Below are 13,532 nucleotides of genomic sequence, written 5' to 3'. Positions count from 1 at the left end.
TATAACTCTAAATAATCTTGTTGTATGTTTGGTGTTACAGTTCATGTTACAAAGTACTCCACTAGGAAATGTACCACCCGCTGGATGACGTCACGTTGTGTGACGATTTGTGATTTTCTTTTTTTTCTGCACTATGCTGCATGAACTTGGCAAAGTCGCCCTATAAATTAGACAAAGTATTCATATCACACATGGAAAAAAATTTGAGTAGATTACTTTATTGACAATAAATCTGATTCAAGACTAAGCTATAGGTGCTTGTACAAACCTAATCTAGTGTCCTGGTGACAGTAGCTTACAGTAGCTACCTAGAATGGTGATAGATGAGGAGACAGAGAAAGTTGCACTCGCTAAGAAGCCAGACGTGAATAGTAGAAGGCCTGAAATGGCAGAAAATAAAGCAGAGCATTTTCCTTTTTGCATAGCCGAACACTCATGATATTCAGCATGTCTTGACTTGTGGAGACAGGCCAAAGTTTTGAAGAATTCAGTCATATAGTTGGCTAAAAGTTGAATCTGGTTCACAGTTGAGAAAAAAACAAGCTAAAAGTCAGAAATGCTTATGTTTCAGCATGCTGCCCATTTACTTCCTCCTGACCTCTGGGTGGTGCCCTGTGGAGGTCAAGATGCGGACAACGCCCTTGTTCTTCCATGCCAAGGAATTGGGCCGCCCGTAAAACCACCAACCACTAAGACGGAGAAACAGACCTAGTTATTATAAACACAATCATGCTATTATCCTGCCTCTGTGATTCTCGTTGTGTCGTGTTCAAAGGCTTACATTTGTTTGATCAAAGTACCTCCATGTGTGTCATTCCCCTCTCTCCCCACTTCTCCTTTTAAACTTCCGCTGAGTGCAACTCTGTCATTTTTCTCTCAACTTGTGTAAATCACCACCTGCTCAGGCGGTTGGTCGGATGGCCCAGCATGCATAGCAGCTGCATAGCTCCAGCTTGAGGATCTTTGATGCCAATGCTGGTGCATGGGAAGCCCCCTCTCAGAGGTGACAAGGCGTGACGGATGCAATAGCCATGTAAAGCACAGACCTGCATGAGAAAAAGGCGTCCCCAACAAATTAGTGCAAGGTTGAGTGCGTCACTCATGGTCCCTGATCCATGGAGGCGGCTCTGTGAGACAATATGGAATTAAACTGTCAAGTCACTGCCGGTTTGGTACAACTGTCATGCTCGTAAGAGATAAACAGTGTTTAGGTGGCAGAATGCACTCATGTGACTAGAATAGTGGTTTGTGAGGTTTTGTTGCTCAAAGGTTATTCAAGAGCAGTTGGAGGATATTTTTGAATGAGGTGTGACATGTTAGTTTTGCAATATAACATCCTCATCTATTCTTTCACAGCTTTTTCTAGATTGTTTTTCAAAGTTTTTCTTACTCCTTCTATTGCTATTCCTTCTTTTCCCTTTTTTGCACAGTTTTAATACTATTATGCATGAGCTCTGTTCCCTAGCCTCGTCGTGTACTTTGACATTTGCGTATGCATGAGGAGACTCACTCCAGTCAATGCCGAATGACATTCTCTCTCAGCTTTGCTGCTGCTCTCTGCAGCAGTCACAGCCCATCAGCTAGAACACACTCTAGGTTGAAGGGGTAAATCAAATACTCGGAGAAGAGTAATGAAATACCACAGGGCCTCATGTTCTTCTATGAATTCTATTAAAACTAAAGCAAACAATTGTTTTCGTGATCAAAACTCAATTTAATTTGTAGAGCATGAGATTTCAAAGAAAGGTTTAAGAGAGAAACTGATAAAGCATGAAAACATTGCACAAAATGTAACTTTCTCATCTATGTATAGAAATATAGAAAGACATAGAATCAACATAAGTGTTATCAGCTCTCGGTGTGTTAATAAAAAACATTCAGCTTTGCTTTTTCCCAACAGTACTCATTGACTGGTGTATTGTTTCTGCATTTCCACAAGTACAGGAAAACGTTATTAGACTTTGGTTTAATTTGTTTTTGTACAACCGCAAAACCATTCTGGCTTCCTGTCTCTGCATTTCTCTTTTTGAACATACTATTAATAAATCCTTTGACACAGTATGATTAAGGTAAATTAGCTGTTATTCTTTCTTTGATTTAGACATGTAACATGTTCCAAACATTTTGCCAGTGATTGGTTGTGTGTTTTTGCAAAAATCTCCACGGGCAGAGTTTCAAAGCAACCATGTAGTTTTGTGGTGTCACATGCAATTCTGAGTTTTGAGAAGCGTAACCAAGAACATAACAGGAGGATATTGAATTGCTACTGTTTGAGACATGACCTGTCCGGCGAACTTTAGTTCTTTTTATATTGCAGTTATGGTTGGGCCACGGCCACTGAGGTCTGAGCTTCACTGTGGTAGAGTAATGGCAACCACTTTAAATAAATGGAAAGTCATTTCGCTGCTGAGCCCTGGGGTCTGATTTGTGTCCAGCGTCAGTAGTTTTGGCTGAAGAGGCAAATTGTCACCTTTCCTTTCTCACAGGAAACGCCCACAGACAGGACACATTTGAAGAGGCCAAGCAAGTGGACATGGCTAAGTGGACAGAGCAAACATTTGTACAAGTGAAGGGCACAGGCGTAGCTAAGTGGATAGCAAACACAAGAACAAAGCCACTGGCAGCCCAACTTAAGAAGCCGTGACAGTTTATGTGCAGTGGATAAGAGAGCGCAGAACAGAGGTTGTATCCATCTGGTTGTTTTTGAAAGATTTTTGAAAGAAATGTCCATTAACACCAGCTATGATTCCTCAGAGACAGTTAACTCAGTTCATGGACCTGTTTTTACAAGTGCACAAGAACATCTCAGTCAACCGTTTCCATAAACCACCCTTGTCCCTCAACCCGTGGAAACAGTGATATCCCATTGCAAAGCGAGGCTGTTTGAAAGAGGCATGCACTCAAAGGGGATGAAACCCAAGTCACCAAGAGGCCCTGATTTAGTTGTCTGCACTGCATTGAAGGTGAATACAACTCCCTAAGGTGAATACAAAACAGGTTGGGTCTGAAGCAGCCGAAATGGCACCAGCCCTCGACCAACATCAACTGAGGGGTGGTCACACTCGGCCGATGCCATGAAACAGAATCTGCTGGCCCTCAATAGATCCTCCGTAATGTATCCTCTTCTCAGGGAGGCCATTGGGATGGCCCTCGTCTATTACCAGAGCCATCTGGTTCCCAGTACTGTTACTCTTCCCACAGCAACACAAACCACAGTGAAAAAGGATCGATTTCACAGTCAAGATCAGGAATTAGAGACGTGTCTGGTTAAAAGGGGTCTGAACGTTGAACACTGTGGTCTCCACCGTAGCAACCTATTATGCTGTTGTTATTGTGTCCTTGGACGTGCACTATGTTGCGGTTTATCTGACAACCTTTTGTGATTTGATACAGTAGAAATTTGTGCTCTGTTAGTCCTCTGACCAGGTCATTCAGGCAAGATGGGTAAAAAAAGATCATACAAATTACAAATGAGATGAATATGCATGTTGGTGATAATGATCACAGATTGTTCCAAAGCATAAAGTGAATCAGTGTAGTGAGAGATGAATGCAAAATGCCTTGACGTAAAGAAGATTTTTTCCGCTATCTTCATGGATTCAGAGTGTAAAAGAATCTAAACATGCCAAGGAATGCTGAGGGAAGAGACTAATGCCTCCATCTGTAGTTTACAAAGATAGACAAAACAAACTCGCTTGTGACGTGTTTGCCGCTTTCCAAATGAGCATGGTGGAGACGCATTGGATGCAGATGTGTGCGTGTGTATGTGCATGGGGCGTGTTAATCCACCATCACTAGCTAGCAACAAGTAAAAGTTGCCTCAGTCTAACTATTTAATAATTATACATCTATTCTTATTGTCCCAAAGTTGAAGCCCTCCATTCCACTTTAACCCCATTCAAAATCCCCGGTTAGTCTGCTTATGTTACATTTAATCACAACACATGGCTCTAAGCCTCCCTCAGACATTTGATCAACTTAAACCCAATTTCCAGTAACCACGTCTTTCCTTTTCTAAAGGGAACAATTACCAAAGAGGGGCCTCAGAGCTGCCTGTAAAGCTCAGGATTCCCAGGCTGACGTGACACTTGGCCTTAGTGGTCGGCTCGTAGAGAATATATATAGAAGTATCAATAACGAAGTCTTATTTTGTCTTTTTCTCTTTGGCTGTCACACTGCAGTAGTGTTCTAGTCATATAGACTGTTAGTCGATTGATCATTAATATTGATTAATTCACAGTTTACTTGTCAAAATGTCAAATATTCTCTGGCTTCAGTTGTGACTGTGACTGTTGCCAAATACTTAGAACAAGCAATGGACATTTTTTTTACTATTTCTGTAACTTTAGAGATCAAATATTCATCAGTTAATGTGGAAATAATCAACAGACTGGAGTAAAGTGAATTGTTGTTAAAGCAGATCTGAGGTTAATATAAATAACAAATGAGCTCAAAGGGATTTAAAGGATTATAAGTTTTGTTTCCTATTATCGGTCTTAACTTCAAATTTTGTATTGAAGCTAAAACGGGATCATTTCCCAAATTAAATTTTGGTGTCACACGTTACTGATGTCACAGAATCTCGAGAACAGGAAACGACTTTTCAAGCAAAAATATAAAACTTGAGCAGCAAACGAGTGCTCAATCGGACAGTAACATAACAACTGCACCTTCAGTAGCAGCTTTACCTAAGTGAGGGGGGTGTGCAGTTCACTGACATAATGTTTCTAATGTCAATTTGAATAGAAAACTGAAAACAATCTGCAGCTAGTTTGACACATCACATCCTTTAAATCTGTTCTCCTTATGGGTTCAGCTTCTCCTCCTCCAATCTTATTATGACTTGACATGACTTGACTTGATTTTGTTTTAATAATGAAATCTGTTAAGAATAAACAGGAAAAGAACTTAGCTTTTGATCTTGTGCAGCAGTGTTTTGTTTTTTTTAGTATTAGTAGCATAGGTCACATCGCTCCCTCCCCTTGCCCTGAGACCTTTATTTATCCAACTCAGACCTCATCTACCCTGGACCCTGTAATTACACAGTACCACTAAGAGAGAGAGAGAAAGAAGACATAGAGGAGGTGGTGTTTGTTGGGGAGGTGGGGGGGGATGTGATGGTTGCACACAATTCCCTCCAACAGCACTGACAGAGCTTTAGCCCAAACCTAACCACATATAATTTACATTCCTCAGATACCAGCTAACCTGAGCACAAACAGGACGATCGAAAACAGGTGTGTTTAGCGACAGCTCTTCTCTTCTTACACAGTTCACCTTTCGTTGAGGTGCTATCTGGCTTTCACAATAGCTTAAGGTGGATTAATGGCATGACAAAACATGGCAAAGGCCCTATGTATGGTTTGAGACCCATCACTGTGTATGAATATAAATGTTGTCGGTGGACCACCATAAAACGTGGTAATCATCCTACGAGGCAGGGCACGGGAGGCGAGCCGAAGCCGTACTGGCCGCACAGCTTACATAATGTTACCACAAATTGATTACTGCCTTTGAGAGGCTACACTATTGTGAGGAGAGGAGTTAGGGGATTGACAGATTTACATTCAAGCACACACACATAAGCTCAATGGGCGATATCTACAGTCCAGTGACGAGTGGGCGAGAATGGCATCACTGCAGTGACAATGGCCGCACCACTAAGAGAACAAAGGAGCCTGTGTGCATGTTTATGTGTGTTAATGTATGTGTGTGTCCTCCCTTCACTCCAAATCGGATCCAACATCGACTACTGTGCATGTAACACTGATGAAAATTGCTCTCTTTCATTCTTGCTGTAACTGCATCTGGGCGGGAGGGAGGAAAAAAAATAGCTTGAAAGATGTGGGTAGTGCAGATCAATGCATGTGTTGTCACTGTATATGTTTATCAGAGAATCTAACAGTGCAAGTTGACTCAAGATATCATTTTACTGCCCATTTACAGGCAAAACATAAAAAACTAAGAGCAGGCTTAAAATACCCTCATGCGATGCACGCATTGCCATTAGCAGCAGTGAGCTGTCATGTCTTGTATTACCAGCTGTAGATCCCCTGGCTATCAAAGACGGGGATGTGTTATTTTTTTCACAGAACACAAGCATTAACAACCTATTTTCTGTCTGTTAAGTCCTACATCGGTTGTTCGCTTGCTGGTAAAGGCCCCCAGCATGCAGCTGCGCTACAGAGCTCCAAACTTCAAACTCAGACCCCTGGTGCTGGAGAAACTAACTCTGTGTGTGCTGTTAATTTTACAAGCCTGGGCTTTGTCAGCCTTGTCTGCAACATAGTGAATGTGAAATAAACCAAGTGTTCACTTCATTGGTGCTATGCAAAAGAAGGAGAAAATTAGAGCCTGGGTTAACAATCTGTGGGATCATAAAAACAGCCTTTGTCCCACCCTGACTCACTCTGCTTGCATCACTGTTTTCGTCTGCTCTTTCGTTTCTGTTACATTTCGCTTCTCCTGCCATGACTCTCGTCTTCACAATTCCTCCTGCTGTTCAGTGCTCTGCTGTAACTTGCAGTTTGGTTTAATTTAAGATGAATCAATGCACTAATTGTAGCACCTCATCCCCCCTGGACCTCTCTCTCCTCTTCTTCCCTCCTACTCATTTATAGTCCTTGCTTTCCTCGTGGTTGTGCAAATCGTGTTTACTCTGTCAGAGTTGTTTTAGAGCAGGTTCAGTGGCATATGTTGAGTATGCGGGAGATTTCCTCTCCTATGTATTTCACTCCATAACCCCTATCTTCCTATGGAATGGTGATTGTGGTGTGTTACCATGTGAGAAACTAGGAGAAGCAAGGACAGCAGTAGAGGTGAAGAAACTTTTAATCATGTTTGGAAATATGGCCTCTTTTTTGGCAGTGTGACTTGAAGAAACAGTGAAAAGGTGCCAGAGGGAGGTAATTGAACACGGCACCCCATCTACCCTCATGTCAGGTTGGCTGGCGAGTCCCTGATGTTCACATTCTGCTGGTGTCTTCCCCCCAGGATTTCAGCAAGTCCCAGGATGTCCTTCACGTCTTTGTCAGTCTGCAGCCCATCAGTCACTCCCTGAATGTCTGCCAAGCAGAATTCAAAATTGTCCCACCTCGGTACATCAGTGTCCACTCACAGAGCCAAAACTACCTCTGTTCCATCTGTGCTGTGTCTCTGTACTGACACATCACCCCAACCACTACGGTAGAAAATCCCACATAGATGAATGTTATATCTGCTTTGCTATGTGCAGATGGATTTTTTTTTATCACTTGAGACACGACACTGAAATGCATGGCCAACGAACAGCTTGCAGCAAAAAAAAAAAAAAGCTTTCCAGTTTTCCTACAAACAACTTCAAACAGAGGGGGTTTGGCAATATGCTGTGCCCACCAGTGGCTGCAGAAGATTAGATTCTTTCCATTACAGAGGTAAAAAAATAAAAATAAAGGGTGCTGCAGTATGAGTAGCTTGAGATGGGGCCGTGTTTTATAGGTGCTACCCAGCCACTTTGGCAGGGAGTCCTGTGGGTCTGTGGCTATTGTGGTAGTGAACTCAGGAGGTGGCGTTTTTTTTTTTTTTTTTCAGGAAGAATGATGGTGATGGAAGCTATTTAAGGACTGAATGAGGTCATGGTTTATGGCCTGTTCATCTAGGGCTACAACCTGTGACAAAAGCATGAAACGAAAAGGAGGACTGTAAAATCTTACTGAAAAGTCATTGTCTGCAGATTTAACTGGTCAGAGACCTGCACTTTCATTGACCCTTTCGCATGGGCACTTTAAAAAAACACTTACACGAGAGAAGAGAAGCACAGAAGCACAGAGTGCAGGTGTGGTCCATTAATGAATTAAGCCCCCCCCCCCGTTTGAAATCTTTAACTAACTTCACCTCATCAACATCCAGCTTCATCAAACGAGCCTCACAGTATCTCACTATCTGTAAAACCTGCATTATAAATGAGTCGCAATTTCTCTGCGACCCTCTGAAGTTTGATGTGGTTTTGATGTGCAAATGGATGCTTTGGGGAAAAGGGGAACCAGACTTGTGTTGCAGCCAGCTGTGTCCCCCCAGAAAAGAACTCTGTAACCCGCTACATCTGGCCTGGTTTGGTCTGGCCCTGGCCTCTGTTCTTACTACACTGACATTAATGAGCACCACAACAGTAATGGCTACCAGCACGCTGTGGAAGGGAAGAATATTGTGGTAGGCTGTGTATTAATAATCTGCCATTTCTGTATGGCTGTTTGTAGACTTTGGTAAGTCTCTGAAACCTTTTGTGTATGCAGTGTACAGCTTCTAGTTTTGGTGTTACTGCCTGTACTCATTACTTTCTTGTGCATAATGCTGTGCAATTTCAATCATAAAGTCATTCAGTGTAATTTTATTATAGATGAAATATTGCTCATGCACTAAGCCTGTTTTGCTGGTCCCAGAGCTTGAAGCATATAATAAAGATGGAAGGAAGCTCTTTATGTCAGCCCAGTGTGAGGAAGCAGTCGTCTGTAATTATCCCTGCTTTTCATCCCTCGTAGCAAACACAACAAATAAGTGCTCTTGTGTGACCTGGCAACTCGTTTCAGAGAAACCATTTGTTTGTTAGCTTGTTTGTTTGTGTTTTTGAGATCACATGACGAAAGCCCCATACTCTTTTTTTTTCCCCCTCTCATTTTCTTCAACCCCACCCCTCAGAGCATCAAGTGCATTTGAAGTTGCAATGTGGAAATCATTAGCCACAAATCCCAACAAATATAATAACAGGGCGATTAGCTCTTTCTCAGTGATCCTCTGCTGTTTTTCTTTTTTTTTCCTCTGGGGTGGTGCAGTATTCTGAATGCAGGGCTTGGTCAAAGGCGAGTCCTCCTCTTCCCTTTCCCGTACTTTTTCTATTTGTAGATCTGCATGTACTTTATAGGAGCCTTTTTTCCCCCCTTCTCTCAGTCTTTCATGCGGCAGTGGTTCTGTTTCCCATCACGGCCCATGATGAAACCACAAGAAAGCCATGACCCATGTGACGTGAGCCCAACAGTTGCTTGGTGACAAGGAGAGGGGTGTGAGGTGGGGGCTGGGCATGTTCGGAGAGGAGTTGGCCTGAAGTGGTGATTGTCCAATCAGCAGATGAGCTCTTCATTTCTTTCAAGACAAGGATAAAATGGTCATATACACTGTCCCAATATAAAATTGTCTTTTCTCTTTAGCTTGACAGATGTGTGGCAGTCCACAGGGCTCCTAAATGGCCCATTCATCTTTACGATGGCCTCACTTATCTCTGAGTCCTTGCAGATCTACTACTTCCCATTCCCACCACAAGCAAATGGTGCCTTGAAACCACATGGAACCCCCCCCCCCCCAATATCCTACCCGGTGGCAAAACACTGCCATATTTGCCATCTCGTTCTGGAAAGCTAACTTGGCCACAGGAGGGCAAGATGATTGCCAGCAGTAGCTGGTTCCAAGGCGACCATGTGCAGACAAGCTCTCCTTCATTCTGAAACTCAGGAGTAAAGTTTCCTGAAGAAGGAGAAGAGGCAGCTTCAAAGTCATTTGGTTCTTTCTTTTTTATACAGTGGGTTAAGGAACGCTGCATGTTTGTCCATTTGAAAACATGCTCTTATAATGGCAAAGGTATTTGAAGGACGTGAGCTAATTTGGGATGCAATAGTGAGTTTGTTGCCCTGTCCCTGCCTGATGTTATCCTCTCTGACTGGGGGAGTAACAGTCGTGATTGCTTTTGGGGAGCGGTGACTCATGACTGTGCTTGTGCCACTGCCAAACTCTCAGCCCTCTCCTTCTTTCTCTTGCCGTGGCTTGCAGCATCCGGAAAAATGTAAATGCAATGAAAATTTTTCATATGATTCCTGTCTCCCCAAATCAGTATAAAGTATATTGCACAATGAATATCTGATTTCCATGGGCAACTAGTACAAAAGTTGGTAACATAACAAAAGGTATCTATAAAGTTTTCTACAGGGTGCTGCTTCATGGGTATCATCTGCATCCTTTGTAAATGCAGCCATTTACTCCATCCCGATGTGTATTGTTTAACACACTTCGCCTGTCCTCTGGGCGTCAGCCCGACAATAACTAATTTCCTCCGCCTTTTTCATCGCTCCCTTGCGTAAGGGTGCCGAGAGCATGACCCCTGTTGTAACACCATTAAGCTGTTTTTCTAATTTTATAGAGTCGTGTTCTGACTCAGCCACTCTCAGGTGAATTTATGATCCAGTGGTTGATATCCTTGCATGCCGAGGCAGTATTAATTTGCTAAGAGAGTGGGGAGCCATTTACAGACAATAGAGTGGCATCATAATTGCAGGAACCTGACACCCTGCAGCTCCTTGCTGCTGTTGAACTCCTGTCAGTGCGATGACGAATGACTGATAAGCTTAACTGAACAACACAGCTAAAACAACTTTAATTAAATGCAACTTTGGCTGATGCACTGAGAACAGCACGTCCTGCCGGTTTACTCTAAATTAAGTGTTAACAATACTATGTGGTAGATGCAAGTCGCTGGAATGTGTGGTTGCGTGCAAACAACTGTATGGCAAGTGAATTGTTCGGCATATGGAACTTTCACATTTATTTCTTTGGTAGTAATTACAATTAATTAGAATTCTACCTATAATAATTTTCTAATCATTTTTATGTAATTAGTACACTGAACTTGATTTGAACTTTGAAGAAAAATAACTTATAAAAACCTATAAACTTATGAAGGATTTTACCTGTAATTACTGAGGTGGCTAAACTCCACTAGACCTGTGAAATTACCTCAAGAGGTTGCCATTGAAGGTTGCATTTGGCAACAGACTGCAGAAGTTGCATTACAAGGCTGAAAGGCTGAACGATCCCCAAAGACATGTTTGTATATGAGTTGAAAGGCATTGATAGAAAAGGCAAAAGCAGCAGAGGAGAGAAGAGCAGAGGTAGGTGAGGTGAGAGGAGAACAAATAAGACAAGACAGAGAGTGGAAGTTGGGAAACCTTGCACTCAAAAGGGCCTTGGAGCACAGCTGGCTCACCGAGGGGTATAATGACTGTCATATTGCAGTGCATTAGCTCATACTCCAGCCAGACAGCTTGTCTTGATGAAAGGGGCCGGTCATTGGCTAACCGCGTACATAGCAACAAGACCCCATGGAGACGAGCCAAGCAAGCGAGTATTGTTTTTTTTGGCTATTAATGTTTGGTTGACAGGCATGGTGGGAACTTGTGTGGACAAAAAAACTGTGAACTAGTGTCTTCCACATTTACGTTTTGCACACTGTCGTGTGTAGAAAGGGGAAACCTGTTTTTATCCCTGGTGGTTATGCTGAAAGGTTATTTTTTTCAACAGCTATAGCAGTTATGAGCACCTGCAGCATGAGTAACCATAACAGTCCTATAATCAATTAATATTTTCCATCGTGATGCAATCAGAAGAGGAATTCGGTTATAGCTGCTACAACTCTAAATGGAGGCCCCCCGAGACTGAATGCGATGAGCAGTTATAGCTCATCGTGCTCCCATCAGCCATTGTTTGTTTGAATTCCCTTTTACGGGGAAGAAAAGCCTCCGAACGGCCATTGTTTTGCCTTGGAAACCCTCTCTCTCTCTCTCTGTTGGCCATATGGTTGTCATACACTTCCTGGAAATTCAAGCCATGTTTGCATTTGCTTGTATATCTGTGGGGCATTTTTTCTGTGCTCATATGTTCACATTAATTGAAACAATACAGTGCTTGATCTTACTCTAACATTTTTGGCCAGAGCTTAAAATGAACTGCGCCTGGGCAGAGAATACAATTATTTTGAACTTGTTTATGATCATTCCAAGCTCCTTAAAACATTTTAATAACACACGAGTGTTTCACTAAATCCAGATTGTTAATAAAACGGGTCACATATGTAGCTTTTTTACATGCCCATTTAAAAGCTCTCCTGAGCTTTTGATAATTGTATTAAAAAAATGTCTAATCCCTTATTGCAAAACAGATTTTGATGGAGTTGATTTTTTTTACTTTCTCTCAGAGTGTTACACTGCCAATGGAGAGGACTACAGGGGTTTCCAGAACCAGACCAGCCTGCACGGTGGTAAACCCTGCCTCTTCTGGAATGAGACGTTCCAGCACCCTTACAACACCCTCAAATATCCCAACGGAGAGGGGGGTTTGGGCAGCCACAACTACTGCAGGTGAGTCCCTAGACATGCATTGATAGTGTATCGCATATATAGGTAAAAATATTAAAGAAGTTAACAAACCAAATGTTTCCTAAATATGCCTAGTTATGTGGCATTCGCCCACAGGTTGTTGTAGCAGTCTAATGGATGTCTCATCAGCATATCTAACATTAAATATGTTGGAAATACTGTAAATAACCCACATGCACAGTGGCTGTAGAGGTATTTTTCAAGTGTCCCTCCCTAATGCAATGGGTGCCAATTTTTGCCAAGAGGTTAAATTGTGCAGTATTTCACAAGAAAAAAAACACATATTCTCATTACCACTCTTGCTAGTCCCTCTGTCACAAAGATTGTACCTGTGCTTCTGAAATGAAGATCATACATTCTGTTGTTCAAGTTCATTTGTTTTACAGGGACTTTAACGTTCTCTTTTAATTTTAGGAGTTCATTATTTTTCTGTAACCTTTTCAATCGCTTCACCACCCAGAATCTCAAGTAAGCTTTAGCTTGTGCCACCTTGAAGATAAACAAGTGTTCCGTCTTGTTTTCTATGCGATCGCAGTCTCCTGTTATAGTAGTACACATTAACAACAATGTAAGTGATGTAAAAATGCTTTGAGGAGCACCTTTAAAACATAACTTACTAAGACAGACGGATGACAACTGAACTTTAAACTTCCTATAAAAGCATTTGACTTTCTGAATAATTCAGAACCAGGTCATTTTGTTAAGTGTTTAAGCACAGGGGACCTGCTCAGACATTCACCTCTGAATACTTTATTGGTGATACCCAAACAGAGCATTTAGCCCTGTCAACAAGGAAACAAACACACTTGATGAGTTTGCGTAAGCAAATCTCCATCCCTCATCCCTGGAATGTGAAGGGACACGGTGGCTAGAAAACCCTCTCTATCCATCAGTGACACTACGAGTACGGCTGTCAGCATTGTATGCACTGTTGTCAAACTTGTGTATTTGCAGGGAGCCACACTCTTTCGTGAGTCAGTTTTTCAATTCACCGAGACGTCCAGAACAGTGGCTTGGCCCAGGGTGCCAAGCCATAAGAAACAGAACACCCCCCTCCCCCTCGTCAGTCCAAAGCCGCTGAAACATTTCTCTAAGTCTGCGTTGTAAACTCATAACACAGCAATGCTTTGAAGTGGGACTGGACAGATTTGTTTTTACTTGAGCTGTATGGGAATTTGCATGATTTATGAGTAGGATGCACACAGAGCATCGAGGAAGGCTTTCCCTGCACATTAGGAGCGTGTTTTTTCCAACAAGCGATTTAAAATGGACATCATCATTGTTTGGATTTGGCAGTTTTTTTGGCCACCGATGCAGCTAACAGCTTTTTCAGCCCACTGACAGCTCACTGCTTTGTTT

General features: G+C 42.3%; 1 protein-coding gene across 2 annotated transcripts in view; it reads left to right on the top strand.

Annotated features, from left to right (window-relative positions):
• The window catches only part of kremen1 (kringle containing transmembrane protein 1), a 51,579-nt gene that overhangs the window by 7,679 nt on the left and 30,368 nt on the right, over positions 1-13,532 (top strand). For both annotated transcript variants that reach the window (XM_026342655.1, XM_026342656.1), the window contains exon 2: positions 11,993-12,155. In XM_026342655.1, coding sequence (XP_026198440.1) covers positions 11,993-12,155 — 163 coding nt within the window. The remainder of the gene's footprint in view (positions 1-11,992; positions 12,156-13,532) is intronic.

Source organism: Anabas testudineus, chromosome 9 (genome assembly GCF_900324465.2).
Source record: "Anabas testudineus chromosome 9, fAnaTes1.2, whole genome shotgun sequence".
Classification (NCBI taxonomy): domain Eukaryota; kingdom Metazoa; phylum Chordata; class Actinopteri; order Anabantiformes; family Anabantidae; genus Anabas; species Anabas testudineus.
This window is presented reverse-complemented; position numbering and strand designations above follow the sequence as displayed.